The sequence below is a fragment of the Epinephelus lanceolatus genome, chromosome 1 (assembly GCF_041903045.1).
Source record: "Epinephelus lanceolatus isolate andai-2023 chromosome 1, ASM4190304v1, whole genome shotgun sequence".
Lineage (NCBI taxonomy): Eukaryota > Metazoa > Chordata > Actinopteri > Perciformes > Serranidae > Epinephelus > Epinephelus lanceolatus.
The window spans coordinates 6,294,919-6,307,473 of NC_135734.1; the positions used below are offsets into that span (position 1 = coordinate 6,294,919).

At 41.5% G+C, this 12,555-nt stretch overlaps 1 protein-coding gene across 1 annotated transcript; it reads left to right on the plus strand.

The window, feature by feature from the left end:
- The first annotated feature begins 620 nt into the window (after window positions 1-620).
- LOC117256648 (transcriptional repressor scratch 1-like) lies at window positions 621-4,304 on the plus strand. The gene is made up of 2 exons (XM_033626186.2): window positions 621-1,202; window positions 2,950-4,304. The coding sequence occupies exons 1-2, from the start codon at window positions 1,046-1,048 to the stop codon at window positions 3,759-3,761; spliced, it is 969 nt and encodes a 322-aa protein (XP_033482077.1). The 5' UTR covers window positions 621-1,045; the 3' UTR covers window positions 3,762-4,304.
- Window positions 4,305-12,555: the final 8,251 nt, after the last annotated feature.

Consider the following 12,555-nt stretch of genomic DNA (forward strand, 5'->3'; position numbering starts at 1 on the left):
ACAGTAGTTGGTTAGGTGAAAGGATTTGAACAAATAAAAAAGAATAAGTAAACAAGACTAAGAAATACGTATGTGGTTCCTGTTTTCAGTACATTACAGTGCTACAGACACAGTTACTACTGTTAGTACTGAGATTTCATACAAGAGATACATGATGGGATCTGACAGATTTTTGTGTGTAAGTTAATAGTGACATAGTATATTTGATGAAAATGCACACAACTCAATCCATAATCTGATTTACACACCAAGACAATGCTCCCACAGGTTAACATTTCTATAAAGAGCTGGATGATGAAGATGAAATATCAAAGGTGGTGGTGGTGTTAGGAGTAAGGGGGTGTGTGTTTGGGGAAGCATAAATTGTGTTAGCTACTTCATTGAAAGACAATGGAGGACAAGATGTTGTGTGTAGTGTCACCCACGTGCTTCTGCACCACTATTGTCTGCTCTCCTTCCCTGGGAGAAGGGAGACGGAGGGGTGAAAGGAGGAGGAGGAGGAGGTGGAGGATGTGGGAGGAGGTGGGTTAGTTGACTGCTCTGTGTGTATGTGCATGTGTGTGTGTGCAGGGAGAAGCACAGACGGCTCGTGGTAATTTGATGTGTGTCCCCGGGGATGTTTGATGGATTAATGCTAAGCAGCTCCCTCTTCCAAAGCACCACCTGATCTTTGGGGCTTGTGCCCCACATATAAAAGGCTGCAGTAGTGCTGAGCTCAGCTAGTCCAGCCATCTCTCTCTCTCTCTGCCTCTCTTTCTCCTTCGCCACTTTCTGTCTTCCTCTCCATCCTCCCTGTCCTCTGCTTTCTGTCTCTCTGCTGCTGCCTTTACTACATTCTCTCTTTCCTTCTGTCTTTAAATCTTGTCCACAATTTATTGTTAATCTTTTTTTTCTCAATCCTCCACTGTTTGGCCTGTGCAAGAAGGCCGCCTGGAAGCTCAGTACATTTCTGCTCTTTTCTTTTTTCTTTTTTTTCATCATCAGCCTGTTCACATTTTTCTATGAGGCTCTAGCATCAGTTTTTTTTCTTAATCAGGGAAAGAAAATGCCACGTTCCTTTTTGGTGAAGCAGCCGAAGGTTCATGATTTCTCGTCTTCCAACTACTACCACCAGCACCAGCAGCACTGGGACGACTCTTATACTGTGACACATGCCATCACAGAGTCTGCCACCAACTTGGCGGTGCGTTTGAGTGAAAATGGTGAGTTTCTCTTTAAGTTGTATGTTCAACTTTTAGTGTATTTGTGCAGCAGTAGCTATTGATTTCTTCATTTAGAGATGATCCACATGGCCCTTCGCACTAAAATGGAGGAGAAAATGTGAAATAACAGAGATTCATGCAGCATTGTTTATGTTGTTGTCTTCGCTACTTAATCACTCCTGGAACCCCCCCCCCTTAAAAAAACCACAGGCATCGCTCACCCCCCTTTAGTATGCCTCAGGACTTTTGTTTTCTAACCCGGTGGATGCTAAATAGTATTCAGGTCACGCTGGCTCAATCTGCTTAATACTCAAATCAGATCACAAGGCAGCCTTTGGCTTTAATACTATTGTGTACATGAATGATGAGATATATGTGGACACGCGCATCAGGCAGAATCTGATGCAAGCCTTTGTCAGGTCCAACTAGAAAGGAGGAAAAAAAATACTCGGAGAAAGCAGATAGCCACATGGGACTGTGTTGTCCTTAGATGGTGCAGTTGCCCTTGAGTCTCTCATCATCCAACCCCCCCCCCCACCCCTCGTTCATCTCTCCATCTCTCTCCATCTGATCCTGCAGGATGTTAGATAGCCACAGGGAGTAGGATTGCAGCAACACAATCCATATGTGGAGCAGAGAGAGGTGATGGAACAGGGTTTTTAGGAGATGGGTATTGACTGGGAAATAGAGAGTGATGCAGGTAATCCAATAAAGTGCAACATGAGCAGTACATTGGCAGACAGTAGATTTTCAGCCGTGGGATTTCTACAGAGGCTGGATATGAGAGCAATCCTGCAATACAAACAATATGGTGTGTCTGCGAGTGTGTGTCTGGCTTTTAGAAACATCCAAAGAAATGTGTGCTTTGAGCAGCTTCATCCCCCCACCCCCTCTCCCCCCTCCACCAACAGCATCACAGATCTTGTGTTCGAGTTGAATCATTTGTCCCCCAGATTTAGGATGCCAGCTGTCTGCTTCCCTTTGTGCTCCCGTGTGTGTGTGTGTGTGTGTGTGTGTGGGTGTGGGTGTGTGTGTGTTGGGGGGCAGCAGGCTCAATATACCATTGACTGCTGTCAAGATCAGAGTCCCCCCACCCACCATACACACACACACCCTGCCCTCCCCTCCCTTCCTTCTTTGCCAAATCACAGTCCCCCACCTGTCACTCAATCTCCCCCCACCATCCTCATGAACACTCTCAAAAACGCCACAGATGGGGAATGATCTGATTAAAATGATTTAGTGATTGAGGGGATTTCACTGCTGAGATGCTCTGTTTTCCCCCCCCCCCCCCCCCCCCCCCCCCCCACACACACACACACACACACACTCCCCACACACACACAAAGATGCTGCTGCTGCGAGGCGACAGCGGCGACAGGTGGATCGATCAGGAGCCAAACTATTGCTCTGCTGACTGTTTTGTCAATGTCAGCACATTGTGTTTGACTCAGATTCAGCCACAATGTGCCTTTCACATTTTTTTCTACTATGATAGCACTTGTTGGAGCCAGTGGAGGTATTGATTGGGGCAGAATTGTGCACCGAAGACTCATTAATTTTTCATTCCCAAAGCTTGCTGAACCTTGCACTTACAAATAGCTTCCTGTATAGGTTTCATATTGATTAGAGCTTTGGGTAAGAGGGCACTTTTCATCAGAGGTTATTGAGATCATGAAGATGTTCCATGTATCCCAGTAAAAAAATGTTTTCCATTTCTTTATTAATTGTCTTTTTCCTTTCCCAGGCTACATCCATGATTACATCATCCCCTCGGTGTTGCAGAACACAAAGGAGCCGGGTCATGAGCAGACCGGGCTCTCCTCTGTGCCCCTGTACTCCCCAGGTGGCAGTGGCGGGGAAGAGTTCTCTGACCATGACATGGAGCATCCAGACAGTCCCATCTCCAGTGGCACAGTTGAGTCAGACAGTAGTGGCCCTGAATTGGAGTCATGTGGCATAAATGCTTTCCTCATCTCTGATGGCCGTTCTCGCCGGAGGCCTAACCAGAGGTATCCTCACAAGGGAGGCAGCCAATCGGACAGCAGCGAGGGTGTTGGCTCGGCAGACAGCAGCCCCACCAAGGGGAAATCCAAAGGGCGCCATATGTGCGGCGAGTGTGGAAAGTCTTACGCCACGTCCTCCAATCTGAGCAGACACAAACAGACTCACCGCAGCCTGGATAGCCAGCAGGCAAGGAAGTGTCCCACCTGCCACAAAGTGTACGTGTCCATGCCAGCATTGGCCATGCACATGCTGACCCATGACCTGAAGCACGAGTGCACGGTCTGCGGCAAAGCCTTCAGTCGACCCTGGCTCCTGCAGGGCCACATGAGGTCCCACACTGGGGAGAAACCATTCGCCTGTGCCCATTGTGGAAAAGCCTTTGCTGACCGCTCCAACCTGCGTGCACACATGCAGACGCACTCAGCCTTCAAGCACTACTCCTGTAAACGCTGCCACAAAAGCTTCGCACTCAAGTCCTACCTGAACAAGCACTATGAGTCAGCCTGTTTCAAAGGGCACCAACCAGAGGATGACTTCAGCTCTGAGGACTGATTGGGAAATATTCCTCTCCTTCATTTCTATTTATACACTTTTTAATACAAGAAAATCTGAGAAAAGCTTGCCACTTCCCAGGCTTGTCTAATGCATGCATCATAATCCTGCCTTTTGATATAAGCAATAACCTCACTTGAAATTATTCAGGAATTATGTATGAAATTCATAAAAATCTCAGTGTTTATCACAAATATAAAATATTTTATATTGTTTTTTATAAATTGAATTGCAATAATTTACATGCCAGTATTATTTTATATGTCAACTAGCTCTTAATTTACCTCAAACATATCTTATTTGTTAAAAAAAATGTATTTGTGTAATTATTAATTTATTTAACTATTTATTTGCCAATTCTGAAGATTATTTATTTATTATTGGTTGATGTATTTTTGAATTTAACATAACTTAATTTGAAGCCATGTATTGGATTTGTTGTAAACAAAAGCCAAAATATATTCTGACACTCTATATTTGTCTGTCTGATCAATTTGGTGATGACAATAAAACAGATGAAAATAAATCATTACTAAAACTCCAGCCCTCATGCCTGAATACAAGATGAAACACACCTATATTTGAACACACAGAACTGAAATATTCAACCAGTTGTGTCAGCCTTTCTTCTAGCTGTTATTTTTCTGCACATAGTGTAACACCCAAAATGTCTTCACAAAGGCAAGTTGTTTTCATGCATTGTATACCTACAAAAAGTAATAAACCAAAATTATAGAAAGACTGCAATCGTGACCAATGCTAGAGTAAAGACGATGGTAGCATAGAGAGCTAAAGTCCCTGTGAGAAGGCAGGCTGAGGTGGTGGATTGGTCAAACAAACACAGGATTTTTTTTTTTTTTGCAGGTGACTGGTGTCTGTGTTCTGTGTGAGACCAAACTTTGAGTTACTTTAAGGAAGGTCATTATTACCATGTTTCTTTTCTTAAACCGAACGTGAACCTGTAACTTAACTTTCCCAAACCTAATCTACGTATGTAACTTTACATTGAGACAGGTTTCTTTTCACGATTCTTTTCTAACCCTAACCCAGGGGTCAACAACCTTTACTATCAAAAGAGCCATTTTTGGCAAAAAAGAAAAAAAAAATCTGTCTGGAGCTGCAAAACATATTTGAACCTCATAATAAAGGTAAAACAGTCTTTTAAGTTGAATTTAGCAATTCATCAGCATTATTAATAGATCTAAATTAGCATTCAATAAACACTTTAGCACAAGGTGGCCAACAAACAAAGGTAAAAGCAAACAAATTTGTACACACACTATTAAATCTCTGCTATGGAATCCAAAGCTAGCCTAGCTAGGAATAGTCAAGACTACCTTAGCCATCGCTAGTGATGTTTTTAGAGGAAAAGGTGCCAGGCCAGACACAGGATGCACATTTTAGTTAAAAATGTTAAAACATTTTTTAAATTGTATTTTTGTACGGATTTTTACGGTTGGGCCTTCAACAATAAAGGAAAATTAAATGGTAAAAAAATTAAGGGTTTTTCATTTCTATATAATATTCTGTCAAAGCCACAGGGAGCCACTTACAATGGTTAAAGACCGGGTCTGGGGCCACAGGCCTCCAACCTCTGACCTCACCTATGTAACTTTACTTGCCTAAGCCTAACCTACATATCTCTATGTTAAGTACGTAACTTTAAGTTAAGTAGGCCTATGTAACGTGACAATGCCATTCGTGGGCTTTGATTCATTAGATATCATACAAACTGTTGTATGAGAATATATTACACTTTGTATTTTGAACCCAAACTTTCGTTTGGATGTAGTAAAAATTTTAATATTCTGTCATAACTTGTTCAAATTTAAAAACACTCTACAACTAAGCAGAGGGTGCTCTTAAAAATAACTACTCACTGACCCATTGGATGCACCATTGACCTATTAGCAACCTAAGCTTTCAAATACACTTGTAGGCAAATGGTCAATGGACTAAAACTACTGGCACTTTTCTACATTAATGCCTCATTTCCACTTATGTACAGTATGTGTATGGAGACAAGTCAGCTAGAAGTTCATTCATTCGTATGGGAATCTCTGTGATATCTAATGTGCCTACAAAACTCCTGCCCTCCGTAATATTTTTGTCCGGAATTTGCCTGAAGTACGTTAAAAAAACTGAACATACTAGAAACTGTATGACAGTATGCTAGCTTAGCTAAAAGGCTGCCAACTTGCTAAGAAGCTATTTCCGTCAATTCAGTTGCCTGTGTTGATTGTCAAGGGAGTTTGTATGTTTAAAAAGAACTTGTTTATCTAGATTTAACACATTGTGAATCTGAGTAATGTTATTGTGCTAAAATATGGTTATACATTATATACAGTCAGATTATTATCAGTTTGATATGAAATACAACTAGATTTATTATTTTAATCTGAAATAGGGCCAACGTCTTCACTTATTTGTTGCCATGCAATATTGGTCCTGTTTTTGTCCCAGTTATGTTCCAAGTGCATATTCCAAACTTGGCTACAGGTAGTTTCTATTAGGTTTCTATGCATCCATAAAGAAACGCACGTCCTTGCATTGGACACAAGAAGCATCTATGGACACCAGTCACATAAGTGGAAATGAGGCGTAATGGACAAAGTGCTTTATAATTTGCCTTTCATTCATGTATTCCGAGATACTAATGGTAATGGAGCTGCCAGGCAAGGAGGGATGTGTTTAGACTTGCCCAAGGACACTTCAACATGTGGACAGGAGGACCGAACAACCAATCTTGTGATTAATGGATGACCCACTCCACCTTACTACAGCCCACAACCATATAAAGCTGTGTCGATCCTGACAGTGAAGCATCTGAGAAGTAATGTGTGGAGTTACTTAGGGTTCTACAGTGTGGATGGCAAAATTACCATTTAAGATGAAATCTTTTTTGACTCTGTAAAGAGCAGCTGCTTTACAATACAAAAACAAATCTGAAGACTGCTGGCTGCAACCCAAGTGAGGCAGTGGGGGCACCAGACACAAGTGTAGCAACATCAACTATACTACCTCGCCTGGCTGCCTAAACAGTCCAGTATTATAATAATATAAAGATTATACTGAGGGGTAAGACAGTGTTTCTGACAATCTGAACGTTGGCCACACATGCTCATGTGACAGTACCCATGTTTTCATTCAGTATTCAAACAAATTTTTTAAATGTTGAAAAAAAAGAAATGCAAATGAGCATCTCCATCAACTTGTTTGGAGCAAATAAACTTAGCAAAGCAAAGTGTAGTTTGGTCAGAAGCTGGCGGTATTGGCTAAGCTTTACGCATGGCTGTACTCAACCAGTAAACAGAGTAGAAGAAGAGGTTGCAAAATGGCAACAAAACAAATCAAAAAACAGAGGTCCTAAGCAATCTCGTTTAAATTAGGCAACTTTTAAGAGTTGTTTCATGTCAGCTAGTGTTGGTCATGTTTTATGCTATCTGGAGATGAAGACAAATCAGGCATGTGAGGTAAATGTTTGTTATGACAGAACTTATTTGGCATATGCGTTTCACATTTAGTGCTTCAACTCTTTTTGGACAAAGGTAAAAACCACTTCAAGCAAGCATAAAAACATTTTTGCACAGTTGTGGAAATTTTAACAAATGTTGCCTTTTCCATATCGCTTTTCTTATGTAATACTTCAGAATGCACATAAAAATATGTTTATGGAAGCATGGCTACAGACTGTATGTCAGACTCATGCAAAGCACAGTCCCAGTCTCAACATATTTCTTCTCAGCTGATTCTGCATTATGATTTATGCTCAGCACAACTTCCTACTTGTCTCCATTTTGCATTAGCAAAGACAACAGCAACAGTCTTGTTAACTGCAACAGAGCTGCAATGAATCAGACACGGGCTGTTGTGTTTTTACTGTGAATTTTGAATTCAAACAAATCATGACAGATCCAATATTTAATTTTTTCTGATGTTCAAATGGTAAGTTGAATTTTAAATTTAACCCTATGGGCCCTAGGCGTTTTTTGGGGTATTTTTTACTGCCTTTACTTTTAAGCTCATATCACAGTCATTATAAAGGCTACATACACATGCTATATCTTGTTTTTTTTTCAGGACAATCTGGGCTAACCAGATTTGCCATCATTTCATGTCCTTCTATGTGCCTGTATTTTATATTAATTTTTATATCAATGAAAAAAACAAATCTGTGTTACTAAATTCTTACATTTTTACATGTATCTCAGCATAGCAAGTTGGAAGTTGACATATTCTGCCATATATGAAGAGGGGAGACTCTCTGGAATCTGGCAATATAAGAACCAAAATGGTGGGACATTCTGTCACTTCACAGCTGTCCAAAACATGTGGTTTGTGCCAGGTGGACATGATTGCCAGTATTTTTTCATTATTGCAAGAAATTCCATTGACTCATTCACAAGTCAAAAATGTGTTTTATCTGAAAGAAACATGCAATATTTACACATAAGATGATAGAAAAATAGTCACCCAAGTGCAATGATGTCCTCCAAGATAATATTTGCCACTTTGTTTGCAGTAAACAAAGTCTGTTGTTGTTTTTCAGTTTCAGTTATATATTGGGGGGACATTTTGGGCATTGTGGTGGGGTGGGGGGGTTGGAGCATGTGCCCCTCAGTGTACTGTATATGGTGACTACGACCCTGTCATGCATGCATAATTAGGCCTCAGTTGTCTGGGTGCGCAAAGGTGAAGTACGCTGGTCTTGTCCTACAAAGTTTGATGGAGTGTCAACTGGACACTATATAAATATGGTGATATTTGCATCTTGAAAGCCGGACTACAAATGTGGATAGACAGGGAGAAACACACACAAGCCTAAGACATGGTGGGATACGATATTCCTCACTATATGAAGTGACTGATAACAAGATCTGTATAATGGTTTGTAAAGAAATTTGGCAGGTTTTTATTTTGTAGACAATTGATCTGAATTTATATCATGATGGGATGACAGCACAATGATGTGTGTGGCATCACTGGAAAGCTCTGCTCCTGCACTTTCATGTGATATGCGTGGCATTTCTGTGCGAGCCTGCATTCGCGAGTAATCCATCCAAGAGTAATGTGTGTGCAGAGCTGTATGAAAGCTCTGTTATACATCATTTTAGTGTAACTTTATAATTGTTTTTCGCTGTGAAAACATTGGACTACCGACAAGTGGCCTTGGCCTTGTCGGAAAGCTACAATTCTGCTGTTTCACGTGATATGCGTGGCTTCTTGCTATGACGCACGGTCGCGGAGAAAATCAATAGAGAAGAACAGGTGTGAATTTGGACGCACTATGCATCGTTTGGGCCCATAGGGTTAAAGTAACAGCACTAATGCACAACAAATATTTTTTGCTTAACCCTTCTGCTGACTTTTTTTTTTTAACTCTTTGCTGTTTCCCAGTCATCAGAATGAGTATAATCATTATGAGCATTTTCACACCTAAAGTTTGTTTGTTGTGGGCCAAATTAGGGACCAGTTTGTTACAATGTTGCATATTGCCTTGAGTTTGGTTTGTGTTCACACAGCAGCATTTACAAGTAGACCAAAATTTGTGATACATGGGGACCCTGCTCTCTAATTGGTAAGAATGTCAAGTAAGTTAAGAGTAAAAGAAGATCAGGCTCCTGTTCTGTTCCAGAAATAGATCAATGCGCCACTTTTCACTTTGACAATGGAGGAACAACTACACAGGTTCACCTTGGCCCTGGTCATCATTCATTACATCGTTTGCATTTATGCCTTTAGGAAAACAGTACAGTTTTAAAATGAGGCTCGGCTGCAGCTCGAAAATTATGTGCTGATGCACTGAAGTGACTAAAGGAAAAAAAGTTGTAGCCTGTCTTTTATACAGCATCTTATACCGCAATTTGATGCTTTAATCTTTTCTCTATCTCTCCAACAGGCAGAGTGAATGTCTATACTAACTAAACTAAAACTAAACATTTCCCGCAATTAAACTGGTAAACTGGTTTATAAACAGTGTGCTGTGAGATCTGCCACTGCGCACCTCACAACTGTGCGTAATAGTCGCGCGTATTGACCGCTCCTTGTCTGCACATCTTTGATGTTTGTCTTACTGACAAAGAGGAGAGCCTACAGACAGGTACCCATTAGCTACGCTCCGCCACAACCGTGCGTAATAGTCGCGCGTAATGACCACTCCTCTTGGTTAGACTGCACGTCATTCATGTTTGTCTCACTGACAGGTGGAGAGCCTACAGACAGGTACCCATTAGCTACGCTCCGCCACAGCCGTGTGTAATAGTCGCATGTAATGACCGCTCCTCTCGGTTAGACTGCACATCATTCATGTTTGTCTCACTGACAGGTGGAGAGCCTACAGACAGGTACACATTGCTCTGCCACTGACTGCTCTTGTCCTGTCCTCTCCCTCTTCTTTCTCTCCTGTCCTCTCTATCACTAAACTCTGAGCTTAATCATTAGCTTTTAGCTTAGCAGCACTCGTAATTGAGTAGGCTTTTGAACAATGCAGGAGAAATGTTGCAGACAGTTTATATGATCAGCCTGGGCCTGAGGCTTGTTGTAACAGTAAATGGGATGTGTTGTAACTTGTGTAAGTTAAACTGTGTCTGTGTGAGTGTACATCTTACCCTGCGATGCGCGATGTGGGCAGCAGGTCCAGTCACACGCTACTACTGCTGCCAAGTAGCCCCGCCCGTTGTAAGGAATGTGGGATATACCACTACTAGGAATGGGAAGGGGGGACTAAATCTTTTAAAAATTAAATAGCACATTATTGCGTGATTATAATGAGCACCGCTTACATTGTGCTTTTAATAAATATTACTGCATTGTTCAAAAATTATTAATTGTGTCTCAAATTATTCTAGGGGGGACAGCTTTACTGAAGGGGGAGTCATGTCCCCCCCGGGATTTCCGCCCCTGGATATACATATAGTAACGATATGAGAGTTTGTTTGTAACCATACACTCTATAAAATAATGTATGTAGCTACCATGACATTACCCATTGTTTTCTGGACTGAATTTTGAAGCCTCGAGTTTGACATTTCATTTCATCTTGATTTTTTGGAACCAGAAGTAACCATATTTGGACAAGAGGGTGGAGCTGTGGCAACAAGGTCTTAGTCTGGTTGCTTTGTGTGATTGCTGCCACCAAGCTCACCAGAGGTAAATGCTCCAAGGTTTGACTGGACCAAACTGAACAAAGGTGTGAAAATGCTCCTAATAATCCTTTGACATAGAGAAGGTTATGTTCTTTAAGCTGCTGTAGTGAGAAAGCTGGGTCTTTTTTCAGTGTGCTCTGTACTCCAGGGTTTCCCCCACAGTTGTGTAGTTTTACCCTCCTATCCCAAGGTCTGCATTTCTACACCTAATATGTTATAACCGCCTCACAGGGCCTACTATATATTTCAAGAACAAAGAAATTCAGCCAGCCTTTGTCAGTTATGGTTAATTATGAATGAATGAATGAATGAATGAATGAAAGAATGGTGTATTCAAGATAATCTCATCAACTAGTTACAAAACATAATGTGACCACATTCTTTTTATCTGGTATTTGCAGATGGGTGATCATCAGTCATTAGTAAAGAGACCACACGGAGTAGACCAATGAAAAACACTGCAGGATGTAAATAATGGAGGCCATAAAATCCACTGTTTGTTATGCTGGCTGCCTGGATGTGTTGTTAATCACACAAAATTATATAGTTACCAATAACCTGGTACACTGCAAGATGTGCATCACAGGTCACTGTAAACTCAGCATTTTGTGGTAATTCGTCGACTGTCTGAGGGCACCATCTGTTTCCCCTGACCAGCAGAGGGGGCAACTGTACAAACACTAGATAGCCAAAATCTGACCTCTCCAGTGCTGAATAGTCAGCAGGACTATACATAAAAGGAGGATTAATGTGATAGTCAAAACAGCCACATTCAAAAGCTGAAACAGTGTCAGCAGCACCCAGCCTAAAGCCTGTCCTCCTCCCACCCAGCCATGTTAGGAGATTCCTTATGAGCAGATCTGGGCCCTTCACAGCACAACCCTGCAGCCTGACCACAGGATGTGCTCTGGGTCAGGTGTCATGAGAACTGGGCTGCTAGTCCAGACCAGACAGGGCTGAGCCCTTGGTGGCCCCTAGCCACCGACCCCTCATGGGAAATGCAAGAATGTGTCTCAATAGACCGCAGACTGGAGATGGCTATTTTCAGACACAATGGCCACCATTCAAAACACATATTCATGTCTGTACATATGTATACACATGTACGCACACGCACAGGCACAGGCACAGGCACACACACACACACACACACACACACACAGCCTGATGGGAAGATAAAAATATACCTTGTGAACCAAAACTCAAAAATGCATTGGTGCAAAGACAGAGTTTCATCAATAGGGATATCCCTCATCCTCAAAGCTGCTCTAATCAATATGACCATAATAACAATGGATAAAATGACTATGTGTAATGTCAAAGGGGTCGCTCATAGTGACAAACACCTGTTACTGTATTAACCTCATTTCCACCAGTTATGTTGTGTTCACTCAGGATCAGGCAGACAGCAAACTAGATATTGTTTTGGTGAACAAGAGCAGAATAATACAATTAGATGAGCCTGCAGAGAATACCGGCAATGGTAAATCGCCATTTTGCCATCCTCTGCGATGGAATCTTCAACTGGATGTCAGGTAGCTCCCTCACAAGAGGAGAAAACATGGGCTTTCCGAATAGTTACTGGACATTTCTAAAATTATTACATAAAATAATAAGCACAGAATGATTTTATTTAATATATTTTATTC